Here is a 25,073-nt window from a genome sequence, read left to right as displayed (position 1 = left end):
TGCTCACTGCAACCTCAGCCTCCCAGGTTGTAAGTGACCCTCCTACCTCAGCCTCCCCAGTATCTGGGACTACAGACGTGCACCACCACACCAGGCTAATTTTTCTATTTTTGGTAGAGACAGGTTTTGCTGTGTCGCCCAGGCTGTTCTCAAACTCCTGGATGCAAGCACCTGCCTTGGCTTCCCAAAGTGCTGGGATTACAGGCCCGTTCCTCCATGCCCAGCTGGCCAGTCTAGAGTTACTTGATTGTGAGGAAACAGAGGACAGAATGTACCTCTGTCCAAAGTAGGATGCATATTTTATATCTGTCTCTCAACTCAGTAAACACAGCACATATAATTGAAACGAAAGCTTCACAAAACAGTATTTATCACATTATGTGCCATGTATTATATATTATTACTGTCTGTTTCCTATTAAAACATAAGCACCATAAAGGTAGGGGCATTTCCTAGTTTTTGTTGACTTGTGTACTTCTAGAACCTAGAACAGTGTTTGGCACCCAGCACACAAGTATTTTTTGTGTTAAGTGACACACACAAGTATTCTGTGTTAAGTGAAAGAATGAATGAATGACTAAATTGTAACTATCATGACACAATGGTGTTAAGCTCTTCAAAGTGTTTTTCTTATTTATTCAGCAGGTAGAAATGTTTTATTATTATTATTGAGACAGAGTTTTGCCCTTTCATCCAGAGGGAAGTGAAACAGCACAATCTTGGCTGACTGCAACCTCCACCTCCCAGGTTCAAGCGATTCTCCTGCCTCAGCCTCCCGAGTAGCTGGGATTACAGTTGTGCACCACCATGCCTGGCTAAGTTTTGTATTTTTAGTAGAGACAGGGTTCCGTGTTGGCCAGGTTGATCTTGAACTCCTGACCTCAGATAATCCGCCCACCTCGGCCTGCCAAAGTGCTAGGATTACAGGCGTGAGCCACTGAGCCTAGACCGGTAGAAATTATTTACATGATTGTCATTGTTGTGTATTTGAGATATGCAATATACAGCAGAGAGACAATTTCTAGTCCTTCGGTTTCCGAGAAGTAAAACCAAAGCAGTAGTTATGTTGTGATGTTCATCATAGTGGTGACGGGGGTGGGGTGGAGTGGATTTCTTTTTCTAAGGAGGATCCAGGGAGGAAAATAGAGTCTGAAGGTAGGAAACATTCACACTTCAACTATAATAGGAAATATCCTCTTCATAGGGCGTAGGCCATAAATGACTTTGCAACTTAACTTCATCTTCTCCATTTACATAGAGCATACCCAAAGTAACCAATGGAAGAATACTCTAGGAGTTATTTAAACTCCCCCAAATTCTGTAATGGTCCCTTGAGCTCCTATGCTCGCCCGCTCCCACACTGTGGAGTGTACTTTCATTTTCAATAAATCCCTTCATTCATTCCTTGCTTTGTGCATTTTGTCCAATTCTTTGTTCAAGATGCCAAAAACCTGGACATCTTCTACCAGTAACAGGATGACAGACAAAAAGTCTTATCAAGATGCTCATGAATCCAAAGTATACCTCCAACATCTTGAATCTTGGAGTCCAAGCTTAGCCTGGTTTGGAAAGCAGGAAAGGAAGAAAAACGCAAGACATTTTCTTGAACAATCTTCTGATGCAACTGTGTTTACAGGTTTCACGCCAGCACCCAGGGGGAGCTTTTGGAAAGAGACTCCCACAATCTCTGTGTGTTACCAGCTCCTGGGCTTCAGGGAAGCGCGCTGGGGCTGGAGGCTCAGGTCAGAACCGCCCGAGCTCGGGCAGAGGCGGACTTCGGTGGACGGCGGTGAGCTGAGAACTCTCGCCCCCTCCACGGGGCAGCGGCCGGGTGGCACGCCCACACCGCGCCTTCCGGTTGGCACCTGCGGCAACAGGTGAGACACAGCTGAGCGTCAAAGCCACATCCTGTGGCGCTGACGCCCGGGCTCCGCGCTTTGGGCTCCACGCGGCCACGAGCTGGAGTAGGAGACTGGAGGGCCGGGAACAAGCACGCTCCCCGCACGGGGGCGCTGTCACCTGCCGGTGGGAGGAGCCACAGAGGGACCTGGCTCTTTGCTGCTCTGAAGCGCCGGAGTCGGGAGAATCCATCCAGACATGAAGAGCGCCAAAGGTATTGAGAACTTGGCTTTCGTCCCCTCCAGCCCAGACATCCTGCGCCGCTCGTCTGCGTCGCCCTCCCAGATCGAGGTCTCTGCCTTCTCCTCCGACCCCCAGAGAGAGAATTCGCAGCCACAGGAGCTTCAGAAGCCCCAGGGGCCCCAGAAGTCAATGGAGCCACCTCTGCCTTCAGCGCCTCCCAATGCCTCCGAAGAGCAGCCCCGGTCACTGTCGCTGTCCGAGTTTGAGGAGGGGCCTTGCGGGTGGAGGAACTTGCACCCCCAGTGTCTCCAGCGCTGCAACACGCCTCAAGGCTTTCTGCTTCACTACTGCCTCTTGGCCGTCACACAAGGTAAAGTCTAGCGCCCGCTCGAGGGGACGTTGGTCCAGCGGAGAGCTAGGTGGGCACGGCGAGCCGGACGGGGGAGAGGGCAGGTGCGCGGGGTCCGCGGGGCGGTGGACGCGCCCTGCAAGGTGGCCCCGGGTTTGGAACTTGCGTGCGTTCTCACGAACGTCAACCTACCCGCCCAGCCAGCCTTCCACAGTTCAGCTTCTCCTTTATCCCTACCGTTCAAACTTGCTATACAAGCCTTTTTCTCTTTTGTGTGTTATCTGTTTAGCGGATTCAGTACCTCCGGGGAAGATTACAAGAAGCTTCCTTTGGGAAAGGTGTACCCTGGGGGAGTTTATTTTACATAGACAGCAATTTACCAAGCCCCTCTTTAAAGGGATTTTACTTTTACATTTGTTTCGTTGCCTCAGGGGAAGGAGTAATACACTTGCAGGTGAGAGTGGTATGCCTTGCAAAGGAGAAAGCTATGCAAAATCTAGTGTATAAATTAGATACAGACATTCATCTTTTGTCAGTGTATTATTTAGTTTGAGAGTATGTGGGCACCAGAGCAGCCCACTGAGTAAATTAGCCAAGGCTCCCGACGTTGTTGAAGGGGAGCCTTAATCTTCATTGTGTTACGATAGTTATCCAGTATGTTTTGTTCTAGGATCTCTTTTAGGTTCTCTTGGGAGTTACAGATTAAGTTCAGATTTATACCCTCAGGGCTTTACAATCTAAGCTGAGTTTGGAGGAGTTATATCCCCGAGGGAGAACAGCTCCCTTGAAAGAAAGCACAGAGAAGGTTAAAGCTGCTATGATGTGTTTAATATAGAGGTTGAAAGAAAATAGGAAGTTATCCTGAGGTCACTTTGACCGGCCGAAGCTTAGTTGAATTGGCACGTAGGTATTTTTTGGTCACTTGAGTCATAGTCTGAGAATATTTTCTGTATAATCAGTCAAGGATTAATTGGAAGAAATACAACCTTAGAAATATTTTTGTAGAGGGCTGGAAATAGCTCATTTTTTAAGTTAATAGAAAACTAAGTTAAAAGCGTAAGTATACTTCTTGTTCTTATTCTTCCTCTTAAGGAACCCTGGGCCCCTTGCTTTGCACATTAGATGCTAAGTAACCATTTGTTGATTGCAAGTCAGCTGCAGCTCTTCTACTGAAGGTAGATTTCTGTTGAAGAATTGTTTCCCTGTCCACTTTTCTTGTCCCCACCAAAGTTCCCCTCCATTAATGCCTTGATCATACTTTTCCGAAATTGGTGAATGTGAAGCATCTCAGTGTCAAAGGAATGCAAAGGTAAAAAAGTTGGATACAAGTAAAAAAAAAAAGTCATATCTTTTGTGTATCTTAAAATTCCTCTGAAATTTCAATATTATTCCAGAATATATAATTTTATATTTAATATAAAATACTGCTTAAAATTGTTGTCAAATATAATTGTCACTTCTAGAAAATTGTGTCACGTTTCGTCTGGAGCAGCATCTACCCAGAGGTCCCCAATTTAAGAAGCTTAATCAGAGATAAAAGTGACCAACTAGGCCGGGCGTGGTGGCACACGCCTGTAATCCCAGCACTTTGGGAGGCCAAAGCGGGCGGATCGCCCGAGGTCAGGAGTTTCAGACCAGTCTAGCCAACAGGGCGAAACTCCATCTCTACTAAAAATGCAAAAATTAGCTGGGCGTGGTGGCACATGCCTGTAATTCCAGCTACTTCTGGGGCTGAGGTAGGAGAATCGCTTGAACCCGGGAGGCGGAGGTTGCAGTGAGCCCAGATCGTGCCATTGCACTCCAGCCCGGACAACAAGAGCGAAACGCTGTCTCAAACAGAAAACAAAACAAGACAAAACACTGCGCACATGTAGTTCCGGCCACTTAGGAGGCTGAGGTACCAGAATCACTCAAACCCGGGAGGTAGAGGTTTCAGTGAGCCGAGATGGCGCCACTGCACTCCAACCTGGGTGACAGGGTGAAACAAGGTCTAAAATAAAATAAAATAAAATAATAATAATAAAAAGTGTGACCCAATAGATTATTAGTTTATGTTTCAACTGAAGTTTGAATGGTTGAAAACTTTATTGCCATGTTTCTCAAAGGTGATCCTTAAGAAGGTCATTTCCATGGTATATTTAAATATACGTTTAATTGGAAAGAGAAGCAAAATTTGTCAAATGAATTTGTTTAACTCAGCATTTCTCAAAGACAAACAGGAGGTCTCTAATATTAATTTTCTAATGTACTTCCTATTGCCATTCATTTACAATAGAGAGAGGTAATATTCAGTGTTTCTTGATTTTTTGTTTTGTTTTGTTTTAAGTAGTGTTCTTGGAACCTGTATAGCATAGAATCCACTTTAAGAGTCATTGGATTAATGTGCTACACTTCCAGAGGAGATTACAAATTTTTTTTCAAAGAGAAGTTTTACCATAAAAACGCTTTCTAATAACTTTTTTTAAATCAGTATGGTAGGTGTTAGAAAAGTTGATTTTATTGAATGGGGAAAATTTTAGATAACTTATAAAAATGTCATCCCCAGGTACTTTAGGCACATTATTTTGAAATCCCAGGAATTGTAAATTGGCTTATAGTCTTATTAAGCTGTTATAAAAGTAAAAATTATGTTAAGAGTTTTGAAACTTGTTAAACTTGTTGGATTTATTTTTTTTTTTTTTGAAATATATTTTCAGCTATGGTCTTGATAAATCAAAATTTAAAGAGATTTGTGGAGATCATGACTTGTATGTGTATACTCATTATGTTATTGAATGAAAACAATTTATCATACCTAAATAAAAGGAGTATCTAGTTAATTCAATCAGATGTTTTTTATTTTCAATTTATAGTAATGTTTAAACTCTTGCAAGTTTAATCTGTACTGTTAATGAATAAAAGCAGTTTATTATAGCTAAGTAAAGGAATCTCTAGTTAATACAATCAGAGTTTCTGAATTTTCAATTTATAGTAATGTTTAAACCTTTGTAAGTTTGATTTGTATCTGGACAGGACATTTTTAAGTAAGTCAAAATTTTCAGATTTTCAGTCTTACCTTGTTTACATTCTATTCCTTCACTATAGTTATAATAAGTATATGGTTTTTTCTTTTACTTTGCATATGATTTAGAATGCAAGTGGTTGAAAGACTTATGTTTACTTTTGCTCTAAAATCTTTCACATGGTAACTTTAATATCTGTAAAAATGTTAGGAAAAAAGTAGGGGTTTGCTCACTTTCTCCTTCCTAAGACTAAATCAAGCTTGTCTCTTTTTGGGGGGATAGGGGAAAGGAGGAAGGAGATAAAGTAATAGTCAAAGTTATCTCTTGTCATAGATGAGTATGTTTAAGGATTGAGTAATTTGGGAAGCAATTGAGTCTAACAGTAATGACCTATTAGTGCTCTTGTGTCTTTTGTAGTCTTCTGATTGAGGTCCATGGGAGTATGACTTATTAATACCTGGAAACTCTAGCAAAATGGCTTCATGGGACTTTACCAGTCTGACTTTGTCATTTAAAGAAAAATGAATAAAGGCTAGTTAACTATAATTTAGTATGTAGCAAGCATGAGTTTTGTTGGACACCTGAAAATTCACAAGTGTAGAATTTAAAAAGCAAACTGATTTTTAGGTTGCCTAACTTTGAAACTTTACGACTTTAAATACTGGTACATTTAAAAAAAACCAAAAGAAGCAAATAACCAAACTCTACTCCCTTGTGTTAATAATCTTAAATCATATGGTAAAATTTTAATGATGTGCATACATTTTTCTCTTTTTTAGGCATGGTAGTTAATGGCCTAGTAAATATTAGCATTTCCACTATTGAGAAGCGTTATGAAATGAAGAGTTCCCTGACTGGCCTGATTTCATCAAGCTACGATATTTCATTCTGTTTGTTGTCTTTATTTGTATCATTCTTCGGTGAAAGAGGACACAAGCCGAGATGGCTTGCATTTTCAGCCTTTATGATAGGACTGGGAGCACTTGTATTCTCATTACCACAATTTTTCAGTGGAGAATATCAACTAGGGTCTCTTTTTGAAGGTAAGTTTCTATTTGTGTTAATGTTTGCTTTAATCTAAAGATGTGGATAAAAAACTAGGTCATTAACTTTATATTGCAATTCACTTATACAGTATGGTAAGGGTTTACATCTCTTTCACTGTTCACTGCTTTGTTCATTGTGTGAACCATGTGAGATAGGAGATTAGAGAGACTGTATATTATTCATTGTTTCAGTGGTTCTCCAAGTTTTTAAGCCTCTGATTCTTATTCTCCATGTTATACACGGTCCTCCTCAAAAAGAGATGACTTGTTTTCCTTTGCAGGTTGTGACCTCATTGGAATTCTGAGATCTTTAGTTTTTCCCTTTGTACTTTTATTTATTTATTTATTTATTTATTTATTTATTTTGTAGAAAGTGGTTTATTTAGAGAGAGAGAGAAAAAAAGAACAGGAGAAGGAGAGAGAAAGAAACAGCTAACTCTCACACTAAGTGAGAGAATCCAGAAAGCTGGAATCCAGGAGAGGAAAGGAGCTTCCACACTGAGTGGAAGGGAATAGAGAGAGATGGAGTTTAGGAGGAAGGAGACTCCAGAGGGAAAATCCAGGAGAGAGAAAGATGGCCTCCACGAAGGGAGTGTTCGTGGAAGGGGATCCAAACATGGAGTTCTTGTACTTACATTTGATGTGTTTACAGCTCTGCACCCTGGACGTGTTGATTCCTGATCTGAGATAGAGGTGACATTTAGAAAAGTGGAACTTACTCTAAGAAATGAAACCAGCTCTACCTTTGGACTTAGATAAGAAGCACAGAACTTTAGAGCAACCTACAGTATAGGTTGCTCTAGTTAGATGGAGAAATATATTATTAAAGGCTCAAAAAGGAAATTTGATGATATATTTTTTTTCCAAAATAGCATTTTTAATAAAAAAATAAATGTAGTATAGCCAGAAGAGTGGACTAATGAAAGTAGGCCTTAATATTTTTATGTCCTTTCTGGGAATTCTAATAGCAAATATTGAAATAATTAGGAATAAATTCAGATGGTTACCAATTCAGAAGCTTTATTCACTTACTTAACCCCTGAAAATAAAAGGAGAATTGGAGCCTGTAATGCTATAGGTATTATTTTTAAAAAGTTAAGATTGTTAGATTTGTGTGTTAATATTGAAAATTAATATTTGCTATAGTGTGGATGTTTGTCCCCCTAAACATTGATCCTAGTGTTGGAGGGAGATATTTGGGTCATGGGGGTGGATTGCTCATGAATACATTAATGCCCTGGGGATGGGGGTCAGTGAATTCTCACTCTGTTCCCAAGAAAACTGTTTGTTAAAGAGAGTTGGAGCTAGGTGTGGGGGCTCATGCCTATAATCACAGCACTTCGGAAGCCTGAGGCGGAAGAATCCCTTGAGCTCAGGGGTTTGAGACCAGCCTGGGCAATATAGTGAGACTTTCTACAAATAAAAAAATGATTCCAGCCCCTCCCCTATAGCTCTCTTGCTTCCTCTCTCCCCATGTGATCTCTGTGATCTCTGGCTGGCTACCCTCTGCATTCTGCTCTGAGTGGAAGCACCTGGACACCCTCACTAGAAGCAGGTGCTGGCATTGCGTTCTTGTACAGCCGGTAGAACTGTGAGCCAAATTAATTTATTTTCTTTATAAGTGCCTCAGATGTTCCTTTTTAGCAACAAAAATGGACTAAGACAATATTAAAGTATTAATCTTTCCCAAGATCAATTTTCCAATTCTAAAATGATAACAAACAGGAAAATATTGTCAATAATAAAGTACATATTATGTAGCATAGTTTTAGAAGTGCACTTACTTGGTAAGTAGACTTCATTTTGGAAGTAAAAATAGAATATGTAAGTGGATGAATGGAGAGTATTTTTAAAATGTGGTAGAGTTTGGAATGAATAAGATAGGAAGAATATGTTATCAGCAGCAAAACCACTTACATAGATTCTAGCACATGATCCGAGATTGGACAAGACGCACAAGGCAACTTGAGATAATTTCACTGGGAGTAGTTTTAGGAACAAGCCACATATTGCAGCGTAGGCTTTAGGATAACACTATTGAAATCTAAACAGTAAGGGAATACCTAAATTTTAATCTGCCACACAAGAAAACATGATACTGATTCTATGATGGTTACTGGTTTATAGCATTTAGGTGGTAATCTTTGTGCTGTATCTAGGTCCTCACTCACCTTTCAGTTGCTCAGATACCTTTCTTGTTCTCAAGTACACAAACCTTGCTCAGAATACTATGACTCTCTAAACTGAAACATAAATACTTCTTCCAGTACAAAGCCTGATCTGTCTTCCACAATCTTCTCAACTTCATCTCTTGTCATTTATACTTGGAGTTATGGCCATTCTAAAGAACTTATTTTCTTAAAGGAAAATTGCCACAAATTAAAGTGTTTGTATGTGACCAGAGACACAGCCAAGATCGTTGAAGCGATTGTAAACTTTTAGTACTTTAGTATGTATTGTGCAGGTTTCACCAAGTTCTTGTTGAGCTAATTGACATTTTTCATTACTTTAGAAGATTATTGAAGTAGGTTAGATAGAGGAATTGGCTAATCTAAGATTTTTACTTAGATTTACTTTTATTGATTCATAATTTAAATAATAACTTGTATGTGGCAAATGAAAGCAAAAACTCAGCTTGCCCTTATGTTATTCTGCCATTTATACAACATATATTGATTGATATGTTGAGATAATACCAGTAAAACAGTTCCATGTCATGTGGATTTTACGTATTAGTGGGAAGAAATATGCAATTAGTAAACAAATGAGCAAAGTAAGTGAAAATTGAGGTGAGTGGCTAAAGGGGCAAATAGTATGAAATAATACTGTGTCAAAGGGTTAATATGTGGGCCAGGAAAGACTACAGTGATAATATCTGAATAAAGAAGAGCTAACCTTGAAAGATGCTTTCCAGGCTGTAGAAAAATATGATTAAGGGCCTTAGAGCAGAGGAGGGCTTGGTAGGTTTTAGGAATTGTCAATTTTGGCCAGCATCATCAAAGCAAGAGAGGCTGTTTTGGAGAGGCACGTAGGCACCAGGGAGGCATTTAGATTTTGCTTGAAGTGCAGTGCACAGTTGTGGAAGAGTTTTACACGGGAAAGTGCATGATCTTACTGGAGTTTGAGAGACAAGAGTAAATGGGAAGCAATCACTCTGGAAATTTGTATTGTAGTCCAGTTGAGAGATAAATGTGGCTGAAACTGGGGTGGTAGCAGTAGAGATCCAGAAGATGACTGATTCTCAGTGTGTTTTAGAGGAAAAAGAAATAGGACTCTGTTGGATTTATTGCAAAGGAGGAATGAAGGACTCTGGTATTTTGCTTGACCAGCTGGGGCCATTTTTACTAGAAGGTGGAAGACTAGGCAGAATAGAATTGGAGTGGAAATTAAGAATTGGGGTTTGGAGTTTTTAAGTATGAATCGCATATTATATATCCAGTGTTGCAGTGTATATCCTCAAACATATGTGTTTACATAAATGTGCAAGTCCTTCATTTGGTTTGATTCCTAGAGTTGCAAATATTGGATTTGAAGGGCTTCCTTATTCTAGTTTTTGGTAGATAATGTCACACTGACTTTCAGGAAGGGATATATTAGTTACTCTCCCATTGCTGGTAAATGAAAATGTATCACTGTTGTGTTGAATTTTTGCATTTTTTTCCCGTGTAAGTTTTTCTTGTGGTGTGCATAGGTGTTTATAATAATATGACAGACACAGAATTCAGGATTGAAATTACGTTATACGTTTTAGGGAATCCAGACATTTAGAAATGGAAGGGATGTTAAAAATGATAAATCCCTTATTTTTATAATGTAAGCCTTCCGGAAAGAAGCGAAGTGATTTCATAGACGGTCAACAACAGCTAAAACTAATCCTAATTTTTATGGTTTCTTTACTGTTTTTCAAATTTGTACGCTTATGACTCATACTAAGTTATGACTATATTGAATTTTTTTTTTTAATGAATTTAAACCATTTCTTCCCCTATTTCTAGTAGTTAGGTACAATGGTTTGTATTAATCTACTTTTGCAAGTATAGGAATCTTTAATGAAAAATCTGAATTATTTGTGAAACTTTAAGGAGAGTAGAAAAGAAAACTTATGAAAAGGAAACTGGAAAAGGAAAACAGATTAGTTGAAAGCTTCCTGTAAATTAATTAGAGGCAAGAGGATATATAGTCTTCTTAAGTAACTTAACAAAACATAGAGCATAATATTAATAAATCATTTTATTTGAAATTACACATGTAATTTAATTTAAAATGGACAGTGAGAAAATTAACATACCCTTGTGTACTTTTTCTGTTGTTCTTGTGTTTTGAACTTGAGGGAAACCAAAGTCGAGGCTCACTTTGGTTGGTATAATCTCTATAAGAGGAGACTAAAGTAATGTAATATAGTTAGTAAATAGAAGAAAACAAAACATACAATATGATAAGCACATATAATTTCTACAGGTGTGAGAATAACACAAAAGAACGTTAAGAGCAAAAGTTAGGAAGGTATATTTTGAAACAGCTTGGATTTTCTATTGTGTTGTAAACGATACATTTAAGTAGGTTGGAGAGAAAGTTTCTTTTAAGGGAAGCTTTTAGAAACACTTATGCATTCGAGGTGATTAACTTTGGAGATGATCAAAGGGAAGTTGTGGTTGTTATTAGGTTAAAAAAAAGAGGTAGTATTAAAATTAAGAGGAACAAATACATATTATTAAGGGCTATTTTTTTTGTACAAGTTAACCTGAAAGTAGAATAGTGTCAAAACACTTTCAAATGAGTCATATTTGACATTCATTTTTGACTGACTTTGACATAATATTAATATGACACAGCATACTGCAATATGACTTTAAAATATTTAAAATGCAATAAATAAATCTTTACCACATAACTTTTTTTAATCTAAGCAATTTTAATTTCTTTTAGATGAATATTATTTTAATTTACCAAGCAAAATAATCTTTATGTCTCTTTGAGACTTTGGGAGAGAGGTCATTATTAAATACTGAGGAACTGTAGAAAAGTAGTTACTAAATCCAGTAAAGCTCTTTTTATTTATTGACCAATAATTGGATAATTTTTCCTACATTACACCATTTCTTTGTTTTTCTTTTCTATCCCCTTTCCCTCAAAAAAACCGTCAATGACAGAAATTCACATTAGCTGTAGCACTAAATTTCTAAGGTTTTTTTATTTTTTTTTGATTGGCATTTCAGAGAGAATGCTTCATCAAAGGACTTTGGTTATGCTTGGTAACTACTTACAGAAGCTGTGTAGGAAAATGATTAGAGTAGGACTCAAAGTGGACTTTATTTCTAGTTATTATTTTATCTTTTATTCTTAGAATACTTTTTTTTCTTTAATGGAATGCTTGCCTAGATTTGAGAAGACCTAGGACAAAGAATCTTAGAGCTTTTCAACCGCAAGTTCAATACAGGAAGCTTTAATTTTGCTTGGCTTTCGAGTATTTTTCCTTTTTTGATATTTTTTCCTTTATGGAAATCACTTATTTTTCTTACATTTTGCTTCTTTGTAACTGAAATGAATGAAGAAATAATGAGGAGAGGTGATTTAGGTTAGAAGTTACAATGGTTTAATAAAACAAATGATTCCAATTTAAATTCAATATATACAGTAAAAGGCCTAGAGCTACCTTTTAGCAGTAGTCAATGCTAGATGAAACTATCACAATTTTTTCTAGCAGAGAATTTTCAGTCTTTCCCATACTTCCTAGATAATATGAATTACCCTGAGCTGGGCAACGTGGCTCACACCTGTAATCCCAGCACTTTGGGAAGCCGAGGCAGAAGTATCACTTGAGGCCAAGAGTTTGAGACCAGCCTGGCTAACGTGGTGAAATCTTCTCTCTACTAAAAAATACAAAAGTTAGCCAGGCGTGGTGGCGGGTGCCTGTAATCCCAGGGTAATACTACAAAGTGGAAAGAGAAAAAATCCAATTCACTGTTATTCTTTTCTCAAGGAACACAACTCTGGAACTGTCTTACTGTTTTTCTGTGCCTATTTTTTAATAAAGTCAATAAAATATATTTCAACCTGTGAGCATTTTTATTCTTGCATAGCATTCTGTTTTACATTTTAAACATTCTCATAGAACAGGATTTTTACATATAAAAAGATTTTTTAAATTATAAATTAATTCATGATAAACATTTTTATGGTTAAAGGTTTTACTATAATTCAGTAATATCAGTATATAAGATTTTGGGATTGACTTTTTTTAGTCTGAGTAATTTTCTGAATATTCATCAGGTTACTGTATATATCAGTTGTTCTGTTCTTTCTACTGCTAATTAGTAATCCATGGTATGGATGTACCATAATTTGTTTAATCACTTGCCTATTAAAGAACATCTGGTTTGTTTCCAGATTTTGGTTATTACAAATAAAGCTACAAGTATTAGTATGTAGATTTTTGTGTGAACATAATTTTCATTTTTCTGGACTAGATGCCCAGGAGTAAAACTGCTGGGCCATATGAAAATTCTACATTTAGTTTTTTGAGAAACTGCCAAATTGTTTTCCAAATTCACTGTATCACTTTATACTCCCATCAGCATTATTGAGTGACTCTTTATTTGAATCCTTGCCAGCATTTGGTGTAGCCATTCTAATAGGTGTACAGTAAAATCTCATCGTATTTTAATTTGTATTTCTCTAATAGCTGATGACACTGAACGTCTTTGCTTGTGCGAATTTGCTATCTGTGTATCATCCTTGGTGAAATGTCTTTTCATGTCTTCGGATTTTTGTTTCTTTACTGTTGAGTTCTGAGTGCTATTTGTCTTCTAAGTACTAGAACTTAACAAGCTAGTTTGAAAATATTTTCACCCATTCTTTAACATGTCTTTTTATCTTCTTAACAGGGTCTTTCACAGAGTGAAAGTTTTCAATTTTAATAAAGTCTAACTTATCAATTTTTCTTTTTATAGATTATGCTTTTATTGTCTAGACTACAAACACTTTGCCTAGCTCCGATCCCTAAGATTTTCTTCTATTTTCTAAAAAAGGTTTATAGTTTTCTATTTTACATTTAAATCTTCGATATATTTTGAGTTAATTTCTATAAAAGATGTGAGGTTTAGATCAAAGTTCATTTTTTGTCTATAAATGTGCAATTGCTCTAGCACCATTTGAAAATTCTATTCTTTGACCACCGAATTGCTTTTATAGCTTTTTCAAAATCAGTTGGGCATATTTGTCTATCTATATTTCTGGGATCTCTACTTTTTTCCATTGATCTATGTGTCTCTCCACCAATATCACATTCTTGAGTATTATATAAGTCTTGAAATCCTATAGACCTTCCTCTCGCTTCGTTGTTATCTTTCCATATTGGTTCTCCTCCTTCCTTTACATTTTCATACAAATTTTAGAATAATCTTGTCTATATCTACAAAATAACAGGATTTTGATGGTAATTGTATTAAACCTGTGATATGGTTTGGTTTTGTGTCCCCACTCAAATCTCATCTCAAATTGTGATCCCCATAATCCCCACACGTCAAGGGAGGGACCTGGTGGGAGGTTATTTGATCATGGGGGTGGTTTCCCCGATGCTGTTCTCCTAATAGTGAGTGAGTTCTCATGAGAGCTGATGGTTGTATAAGTGTTTGACAGTTCGTCCTTCACATGCTGTCTCACCTGCCACCATATAAGATGTACCTGCTTCCCATTCTGGCATGATTGTAAGTTTCCCGAGGCCTTCTTAGCCATTTGGAACTGTGAGTCAATTAAGTCTTTTTTCTTTATAAATTACCCAGTTTCAGGTAGTATCTTTACAGCAGTGTGAAAATGAACTAATACAAGCTGCATATTAATTGGGATTGAATTGCTATAGTTAGTATGTTGGATCTTCCAATTCATGAATATGTATGGATTTATACTCCATTTATTTAGATTTTTTTAAAATCAGTATTTTGTATTTTTAGCATACAAGTTATGTACATGTTTTGCTAGATTAACATCTAAGTATTTCGTTTTGCTTTTTTTTTTTGAGCGATTGTAAATAGTACTGTATTTTAAATTTCAGTTTCCATATGTTCATTGCCAATATATGGAAATACAATAGATTTTTGTATGTTTCATTGTGTATTCTGTGAACTTATTGAACTACTTGGTTCTTGACATATTTTGTGGATTCCTTGGTGTTTTCTAGGTAGACAATCATGTCTGCTGCAAATAGAAACAGTTTTATTACTTCCTTTATCTTCTGTATGGCATTAATTTTCTTTTTTCTTTTTTTTTTTTTTGCTTTATTGCACTGGTTAGAACTTCCAGTTCTGTTTTGAGTAAGAGTGGTGAGAGTGGATGGATGTTCTTACTTTCTTCCCTATTTTAGGGAAAAAAGCTTTCAGTCTTTTACTACTGCTGCATGTTTTCATAAATACTCTTTATCAAGTTGGAAAGTTCTACTTTATTCCTCTTTTTCTGAGAATTTTAAATCAGGAATCATTGTTGAATGTTGTCAAATACTTGTTCTGTATCATTGTTCATGTGATTTCTGATCATGTGATTTTTCTTCTTCAGTCAGTTAATATGGTAGGTAACTTTTTTTATTTATTTTGTTTTTTTGATGCCAGCCTTGCATTCGAGAATAAACCTCACCTGGCAATGATGTACAATTCTTTTGATAGGTTTGTGAATTCTGTTTGGTACTATTTTGTTAAGCACTTTTGTGTCTGTACTCTTATATTAGTTTTCATTTTCTTTTTTGTACTGTCTCTATTTGGCTTTGTAGTTTTTGTGAATTTTAAGGGATTACAAACTTCATACAATAAATTGAGAAATGCTGCTCCTCTACTATTTTCTGGAATTGATTTTAATTTTTCATTATATATTTGTTAGAATTCTCCAAGTGAAACTACTTGGGCCTATAGATTTCTGTTTGGGGAGTTTCTCAGTTAAAAAGTCAGCGTTCTTAATAGTTATCTTTAATAGTGATTCAAATCTAGTAGGTTGGTGCAAAAGTAATTGTGATTTTTGTCATTACTTTTAATGGCAAAAACTGCAATTTCTTTTGCACCAACCTAATACTTCACTTTGGGTGAATAGATATAATGTATGCTTTTTATGGAATTGCTCCTTTTCATGTAAAGTTTTCAAATTTATGTGTATGGAGTAGCTGTTCCTAGTATTTATTTAGTATGTTTTCTTTGTCTGCTGGATCTGTCATGAAATCCTTTGCTTGATTCCTGGTATTGATAGTATTTGTCTACTTTTTCTTATTCTTTGTCAGCCTGCTAGATGAAGCCAATTAAATTCATCTTTTCAAAATATGAACTTTTAGTTTCATTGATTTATCTCTATAGTTTTCTGTTTTCCAATTTATTGATTTCTGCTCTTTATTTACTTCCTTCTGCTTGTTTTAAACACATTTTATTATTATTTTTCTTTAGGTGGCTGACATGGGAGCTTAGATTATTAATTTTATTTTATTTTTTTATATATGCATTTTAGTGCTATAACATTTTCTTTCAGGTCTACTTGAGTTGTATTTCACAATTGTTATATATTGTGCTTTCTTTTTTTATTTTTAATTTTTTCCCTACCTCCCTCCAACTTTTTTTTTTTAATTTTTGTGTTTTCATTTTTACTTAATTTAGTGTATTTTTAAAATCTCCTTAGAGACTTCCTTTTTGACCCATAGATTATTTGGAAGTGTGAAAGCATGTTGTTTACTTTCCAATATTTGGAGATGTTCTTGTTATCATTTTATTAATAATGTTTAGTTTGATTCAATTTTAGTCAGAAAACATATTATGTAGGATTTGAATTTTTAAAAATTTATTCATGTTTATGGTGCAGGATGTGGTCTATCTTGGCATATGTTTGCTGGGCAGTGGGAAAGAAAATGTATTCTGCTAGTGTTTCCAGCGTGTTTAGAAAATGTTGGTTAGATCCTGTTGGTAGATGTGGTTAAGTTAGTTTATGTCCTTGCTAATTTTCTGTTCTATCAGTTGCTCAGAGAGGGGTTTTGAAATCTTTAATTGTAATTGTGGGTTTAATCTGTTCCTCTTTTCATTCTTTAAATTTCTGCTTCATGTTTTACAGCTCTGTGTTGGTGAATGTGTGTTACTATGTCGGTAAATGGACTATTTTTTCATTATGTAATGTCTCTCTGTGTCAAGTAATTGTTTTTGCTCTAAAGTCAGTTTCAACTGATATTAATATGGCTATTCCTACATTATTTTGATTAATGCTTGGATGATTTTTTTCCCCCAATCTTTAAATTTCAGCCTGCCCACATTATTGCATTTGAAGTGAGTTTCTTGTAAATGGCACATAGTGGGGTTGTTTGTTTTATTCACTCTGTCAATATCCTTTAATTGTAATATTCAGACCATTTACATGTAATACAAATACTAGTATGTTAAAGTTTAAACCTGTACTTTTAATATTTAGTTTTGTGTTCTGTTTTTGTTTCTCTATTATCTGCTTCCTGCTTTTCTGAATGTGGGTTGCTTGAACATTTTTAGAATTCCATTTTTATTAATCTATAGTGTTTTGAGTGTATTTTTTGGTGTATCTTTTTTAAAAAGTGTTGTTTTCTAGATATTGCATATGTACATAAGTATAGTCTTGGTATATTATTAGACTCTTGCTTCTTATTTAAACCTTCTGTCTTAACTACTTGATGTTGCTCTGATGGCTTTGAGGTAGGGGTGGGTGTTGTCTTGTTTGCCAGGTGGCATTGAAGTCCAAGTTCACCTCTTGGCCTCAATTGACACCTGGGAAGAAGACAGCCTCTTTGTTATTGTTGGGTGGTGGTGGCAGTCCTGGATCTTCACTAGAACTCCACTGATATCACTTTCTCTGGGATGGGTAGAAGTGACTTGTTACTGTTCTACTGACACCACAGAGGAGAGATATGACCTAATTCTAAGTGGACTAAAGTTCTGACTCTTCACTAGGCCTCCTCTTGTACTAGCAGAGAGGGAGAGTGGTGCTTCTGGGTTTCCACAGAGCTGGAAACCCAGACTACCTTCTCTGACAACACCCTGGAAGGGGGAATTGGGCACCTTGTTGCACCGTTCTATATTGCAGGGGTGAGTGTGGGTGAGACTGCAGGTTTTCTCTGTGGTATTTGACTAGAGTAGCATGGTTACTAATTTTTCTGCCTTGCCAAGCTGCTTCTTACTTAATCTTTTGGCTAGAATGATGAGAATTTTCTTGTGGCCTTTTTGTTTCCCGTCTGCAGCCTTTGGCATTTGAGGGTTGCTAGCTTATTCAGCTGCAAATCTGGGATAGATTAAACAAAAATAAAACCCAGGAAACTCACCACAATGTCTGTTGGGTACTGTCTGGGAACTAAGGAGGAGCATTGGATTGGTGCTTTTCACTACTGTATCTAATAATCCAGTTAATGAAATTCTTACTTCCTCCCTTGTTGAATTCTAGTGCCCAAGGGATGCAAGTTTCCATCAAGGCAGTCATTATTTCCTTAAATTCAAAGCTTAACTATAATTGTTCCCTAATCTTTTTTGATCTCCTCATAGTAAATATTCAACAGGGAGAGAAGTTCACTAAATTGGTAGTGCTAATGGATCCTAGTTACCGAGGGAAAATTGAGTTGTTCTTTTTCAGTTGCAAGGAACAGTGCATTTTTGGACTGCAAGATTGACTTGAGTGCCTTTTAATACTCCCATACCCAACAGTACTTGTTAAAAGAAAACTTCAGTAACTCAATAGAGAAAGAACAGCTGGAGACTTTTAAAAGACTGTACAGTACCAGACCAGTTAAGCAGTGGCAAAGGGAACAAGAACTGGATGAGAGAAGGAAGTGATGCTTATCACTCAGGCTGTCTGACCAACTATAGAAAGAGAATTACAGAGCTGGTTAATTGCTGCCCTGCTCTTGTTTTCCTCTGCCACGCTGGATGCAGACCACTGCTGCCGCTAACACTTCAGTGTTGCTTTCAGGTGGGAGAATAACTTAATGGATGTTACCTCATGACGACATTTTACTGAGAGCAAAATGCTGATAGAAATTTTGCTGACAGCTTTTTGTGGGTTTCTTCTATGGGACATACATAGATTTTTAAGTTCAGACAAAGATAAAAGTGGATGCAAGGTACAAAAAGGAGAGGGAGCTGTGTTGGATATTCTGTGTCCCTCCAGAGCCAATATTTATTATTTATCACTTTTGCTTTGCGCTTTAGTAGAAAAACCTGACAGGCTATGTCAATCTGGCACTTTTCTCCCCACTGGATTGTAGTTGGGTTTAGCTAACAGGAATCTGCATGTTGGGAACAAAGAGGTCCTAAGTGTGTATTTTTCTGGTGTCCTCCCCACTGGTGTGGTTTGGAGTGGCTGTGTGCCACTGTAACCCTCTCGGATTTAAGTCTGTTTGTATAAGGGCTAAATTTAAATATTTTTAATGACCTAGGGATGGTTTGTTTCTTTTGTTATACTTCTAACCACTCTTTTTCGAAAGTGATTTATAGAGCACTGGTTCTGGGAGATGTTAGACATTAATGAAGAAAAAATCTAACTTGAATACATGATAGATGATTTTTTAAGGTAACATTCTTTATCATATTACATATAAATATGTACATTCCATTGTTATATTCTCCAAGAAGGAAGATACAAAGCACACAAAGCCTTTGTTTGCCTGTGCATTCTGAAATTATTTAGAAGTGCTAGTGACACTTGATATACAGTGTACTGCTGGTGTTCGTTACAAAGATTCTCAATAGTGCAAGTGTGTGTGCAACTTGGAGTCTCTCTTCACAGTCTACTCTAAGCTATGTCCTGGTGATGACCATTCATGTCATAGTTCCCTGGCCTCCAGTTATGCAGGTTGACCCATAGAGATTTACATACATATTTTTAAATTACAGTGACATTTCCTTAAATTATATGTTTCGGTATTTTGTTCTACGATTTTAGTTTTCTTTCTTAGGTACTTTGACTACGTGCATATATTCACCTTTGGCTTCCTTATATTAACACTTCTTTTTTTTATCATTGATCTTGCTCACTTTGCTCGTTTGTGTTCTTTATGCCCATAGCTGTGTTTTCTCAGTTTACCCATGTGCTCCTTTCCATTGTATCTTCATTTCTATGAGGTTTTAATTTTTTCCTTTTACTTTTTTCTCCCAGCATGTCTTTGATCTCTTTCTTTCATCATTTCTTTTCTGCTCCTTCATTTCTTTATATAAATAATTAACTCATTTCATGATGAATTATGTGTTCACACTTTTCATCTGCTTCACGAAAATATTTTTGTGGTCAATGCCCTAATCTTTTCTTAAATAAAATTATGCTGCTTTTTTTTTTTTCTTATGACATCTTTCTGTAGATGCTGTGGTAGCTCCTTTTGAAAATCACTTTATTGACTCTGTTAGGCTCCCATAGGAGGAGAGTGACTTATCTGGCATCCCAGGCAGGTTGGTTGCACAGGTTGGTTACACAAACTCTTGGCTTTTCAGTTCCCATAAAGAGGACTGAATTGTCTGTAAGAGTCTTTGTGCAACCTCTTCTCACCCTACCCTCTGTTTTTATGAAGCACAGCAACCCAGAAGGTCCCTACTGACACCTATTACAGGCAAGAGATATAAATCTTAATTTAGAGTGTTTCTCATCACCTTTAGGAGGAGTATTTTTCTTGGTGCCTTCTTGGGTCTTCTACCACCAGCTGACATGAGGCCCAGATAAGAAGGGTCCTGCCCTGAGCCAGAGGGATCAACATTATCACAAACATTGAAACTTGAAGATACTTTGCTTTGTTTTCTCAAGGTTTTATAAGAGGGGTTTTTGAAAGATTGGTAACAGGGTAAGTGAACAGAGATGACAGGAGAGGAATGTAGGATTAAGCTAAATTCTCCAGGCCAGAAGATGCTGTTTAAACTTGGGAGTGGTCAACTATAAACAAAAGCAGCAGCCCTTTCTGCTTCCTCAGAGAAGTGGTTAGGAGATTAGGAGATGAGGAGTGAGGCTGAGGGAGGAAAAGTACAGCTACCCCTTGGGAAAGGTAAAAGAGAGATTGCGTTTTTTCAGTTAGCTACCTCAAAGCACCTGATGCAGGTAATTGGGGAGACTAGATTCCCTGAAAACTAGACTTTTTCACTCCCCTCTCCAGGATGCATAGATAGGCATGTTCTGGGAATCCTATCAAATCTGTGGCTGGGGAAGTAGAATCACATCACAGTAGAGTCCACTCTGCTACCCCCGGTAGCAGGATAGGCCCAGGGGAAAAGAGGTACATTTAGCCTCTAGGTCTTTAGGGCAGATGCCTGGAGAGCAGCCGGCTGTGGGTCTTTGAGTGGGATTAAGCATTTGGCTGAGCTTGGTATTTATCTTCTAAGTATTTTGACATATGGTATGTGGATTTTCTTTTGTCCTTTTGTCATAGCCCTGCTAATATTAGTGGGTAAGACTGGCCATCTCTTTGTTCATTAGGTAAAGTTCTAGTCCTTAATTTTATCAGCAATGTTCCTCTAAATTTATAAACAACATAGGAGCTTCCTCTTGTGGTGTATTGTCAAATCACTTGCCTTTTAATTAATGTCGAAAGTACAGTATCCATGGGAGATTGGTGCCAGGACCCCCATGGATACCAAAATCTGTGCATGCTCAAGTCCCTTCTATAAAATGGTGTGTTATTTGTATACAACCTACCTACATCCTCCTATATATTTTAAATTATCTCTAGATCGCATCTAATACCTAATGCAGTATAAATGCTATGTAAATAATTATACTATATTTTATTTGTATTTCTTTTGTTGCTGTATTGTTATTTTTCCTCCCTGAATATTTTTGATCTGTGGTTGGTTGAATCCACAGTTGTGGAAACTGTGGATATGGAGGGCTGACTATATTTGATCAGAAATTGTTTGATTTTTCATTAGAAGTTGAAATTCTAGGTTCAAATAGTTTCTCAACTAATAGTCTCACAAAATTCATTGAATAGGTAAATCTAGCTATTTTATAAACTGTATTATAAAAGTAGAATTTTCTTCAGATTATCTTGAGGTACACATGGTATCTCTGAATGAAGTTTTTCTCCATCGGATAAAATGTACCCTTTAGTAGTATTTTCAGGACAAGTTCATTTTCTGAGATTTAGTATATTTAAATAATGTAGTCTTAAATTTTTTTCTTTGTCTTTATATTTGAATGACAGTTTGGCTAAGCAGCATACAATTTGAGGGTCACATTATCTTGTACTGGTTACTTTTTTGGCATTCCTTTACTGCCTCTATGGGGTTAATATTGCTTTAGAGAAGTCTGAATGTAAGCTTACTGTTTTTTATTTCTCTCTACATAAGTGACTTATCTTCTTGTTTAGCTGTTCAAAAAAGTCTTTTCATCTTTAAAATTCACAAACTTTACAAGAGAATATTTTGGTACTGAAAGTCCTGCATCAAATTTTCCTGGGATCTCTATATCTTCTAAAATTATATATTAATCTTTATTTTAGAAAATTTTCTGTAACTTTACCTTTAAACATATTTATTATTCTATTTTGGTTGATTATATTCAATTGCCTTTGTCTGAATTCTATAATTTTCTCTGTAACCTTTTAAATCTTGGTGTCTTATTTTTTCCTTTAATTTTGTTCATATTTCTCAAGTCTATATTCTCCATCATAATTCTCACAAGTCTCTGGTTTTTTTGGTCCATTCCAGGGTGGCCTCCCTTTCTAATAGTTTTGTTCTTTTATGTTTCATAGAACAAAACATGATAGTCTTTGTTGAATTATTTTAGCCCAAGTTTGTGTGTGTGTGTGTTTTTCCTTTCTTTATTTCACCACATTTTTTTTTTTTTTTGAGATGGAGTGTCACTTTTTTGCCCAGGCTGGAGTGCAGTGGCACATTGCAACCTTCTCCTCCCGGGTTCCAGCAAATCTCCTGCCTCAGCCTCCCAAGTAGCTGGGACTATAGGGGTGCACCACCACACTCAGCTAACTTTTTGTATATTTAGTAGAGACGGGGTTCACATTTTGGCCATGCTGCTCTCGAACTCTGACCTCAGGTGATCTGCCCACCTTGGCCTCCCAAAGTGCTGGAATTACAGGTGTGCACCACCATGCCCCACCTCACCACATTTCTATGAGCTTATTAAATCTCTGTTGCAAGCTCTGGAATTTCAGAAACAATTGTTTTCATTCCTTTTTTTTTTTTTTTGTATCACAATACAGTAATTTTAAAATCTACATTAATTATAGCACTTTTCTGGGACCATTCTCCCATATTAGCCATTTGCGTTTTTTGTTGTTGTTGTTGTTATTATTCACCTTTGAATGAGGTGAATGATTCCTTGGCAGCTTTTTATGAGATGTTTGTATTAGATTTCATAAGACAGCACTGCCTGTATTATGAAAATGGATCAATTAATGAAGGGCTTTAAAATGGGTTATAGCTGGGTTGACGTATTGATGCCTTTACACCTTAGAAAGCTGAAGTAATCACAAGAGATTTGTGCTGGAGTGGGATTGCAGAGATTAGTGACATAAGATTAAATAAACACACACATAATAAAGTTAGTAAAAGATGTGGTTTTTGGTTAATGCAACAGAATGCTAACAGAATGCTGGATCTCTGTCTTCTCCCACTGTAAAATATTACATATGAATTAACGTAACACTTCACAGCCCTGCTTCCTTTTTCAATGTATGCCTGTATTATTCACATTTTCTTTCTTTCTTTTATATGTGTGTGTGTGTGTGTGTGTGTGTGTGTGTATTTTTTTTATTGCACTTTAGGTTCTGGGGTACATGTGAAGAACATGCAGGATTGTTGCATAGGTACATACATGGCAATGTGGTTTGCTGCCTCCATCCCCATCACATATGTCTGGCATTTCTCCCCATGTTATCCCTCCCCAACTCCCTACCTGCCACTGTCCCTCCCCTAGTCCCCCTCAACAGACCCAGGTGTGTAGTGCTCCCCTCCCTGTGTCCATGTGTTCTCATTGTTCAACCCCCGCCTAGGAGTGAGAACATGCAGTGTTTGATTTTCTGTTCTTGTGTCAGCTTGCCGAGAATTATGGTTTCTAGATTCATCCATGTCCCTACAAAGGACACAAACTCATCATTTTTTTGTGGCTGCATAGTATTCCATGGTGTATATGTGCCACATTTTCCCTGTCCAATCTATCATTGATGGGAATTTGGATTGGTTCCAGGTCTTTGCTATTGTAAACAGTGCTGCAGTGAACATACATGTGCATGTGTCTTTATAATAGAATGATTTATAATCCTTTGGATATATACCCAGTAATGGGATTGCTGGGTCAAATGGAATTTCTATTTCTAGGTCCTTGAGGAATCACCACACTCTTTCACAATGGTTGAACTAATTTACACTCCCACCAACAGTGTAAAAGTGTTCCTATTTCTCCACATCCTTTCCAGCATCTGTTGTCTCCAGATTTTTTAATGATTTCCATTCTAACTGGCACGAGATGGTATCTCAATGTGGTTTTGATTTGCATTTCTCTAATGACCAGTGATCATGAGCATTTTTTCATATGTTTGCTGGCCTCATATATATCTTCTTTTGAAAAGTGTCTGTTCAAATCCTTTGCCCACTTTTGAATGGGTTTGTTTGTTTGTTTTCTTGTAAATCTGTTTTAGTTCTTTGTAGATTCTGGATATTAGACCTTTGTCAGATGGGTAGATTGCAAAAATTTTGTCCCATTCTTTTGGTTGCCAGTTCACTCTAATGATTGTTTCTTTTAGGGTTTTTATGGTGTTAGGTCTTATGTTTAAGTCTTTAATCCATCCAGAGTTAATTTTAGTGTAAGGTGCCAGGAAGGGGTCCAGTTTCTGCTTTCTGCACATGGCTAGCCAGTTTTCCCAACACCATTTATTAAACAGGGAATCCTTTCCCCATTGCTTGTTTTTGTCAGGTTTGTCAAAGATCAGGTGGTTGTAGATGTATAGCATCGCCTCTGAGGTCTGTGTTCTGTTCCATTGTCTATATCTCTGTTTTGGTACCAGTATCATGCTGTTTTGATTACTGTAGCCTTGTAGTATAGTTTGGAGTCAGATAGCGTGATGCCTCCAGCTTTGTTCTTTTTGCTTTGAATAGACTTGGCTATGCTGGCACTCTTTTGGTTCCATATGAAGTTTAAAGTGGTTTTTCTAGTTATGTGAAGAGGGTCATATGTAGCTTGATGGGGATAGCATTGAATCTATAAATTACTTTGGGCAGTATGGCCATTTTCATAATATTGATTCTTCCTAACCATGAGCATGGAATATTTTTCCATCTATTTTTTTCCTCTCTTATTTCCTTCAGCAGTGGTTTGTATTTCTCCTTGAAGAGATACTTTACATCCTTTGGTAGCTGTATTCCTAGGTATTTTATTCCCTTTGTAGCAATTGTGAATGGCAGTTCATTCCTGATTTGGCTTTCTTTAAGTCTATTATTGGTTTATAGGAGTGCTTGTGATTTTTGAACGTTGATTTTGTATCCTGAGACTTTGCTGAAGTTGCTTATTAGTTTAAGGAGATTTTGGGCTGAGACAATGGGGTCTTCTAAATATTCAATCATGTTGTCTGCAAATAGAGACAATTTGACTTCCTCCTTTCCTAATTGAATACCCTTTATTTGTTTTTCT

General features: G+C 36.8%; 1 protein-coding gene across 1 annotated transcript in view; it reads left to right on the top strand.

The window, feature by feature from the left end:
• The first annotated feature begins 2,054 nt into the window (after positions 1 to 2,054).
• Positions 2,055 to 25,073, top strand: part of SLCO4C1 (solute carrier organic anion transporter family member 4C1) — a 64,918-nt gene continuing 41,899 nt past the window's right edge. The window contains exons 1-2 of the mRNA XM_012459482.2: positions 2,055 to 2,452; positions 6,213 to 6,476. Coding sequence (XP_012314905.2) covers positions 2,098 to 2,452; positions 6,213 to 6,476 — 619 coding nt within the window. The 5' untranslated portion in view covers positions 2,055 to 2,097. The remainder of the gene's footprint in view (positions 2,453 to 6,212; positions 6,477 to 25,073) is intronic.

Source organism: Aotus nancymaae, unplaced genomic scaffold (assembly GCF_030222135.1).
Source record: "Aotus nancymaae isolate 86718 unplaced genomic scaffold, 86718_ANA_hifiasm-v0.15.2.pri h1tg000014l, whole genome shotgun sequence".
Taxonomy (NCBI): domain Eukaryota; kingdom Metazoa; phylum Chordata; class Mammalia; order Primates; family Aotidae; genus Aotus; species Aotus nancymaae.
The sequence above is the reverse complement of the archived record's forward strand: the minus strand, read 5'-3'. Positions and strand labels throughout refer to the sequence as shown.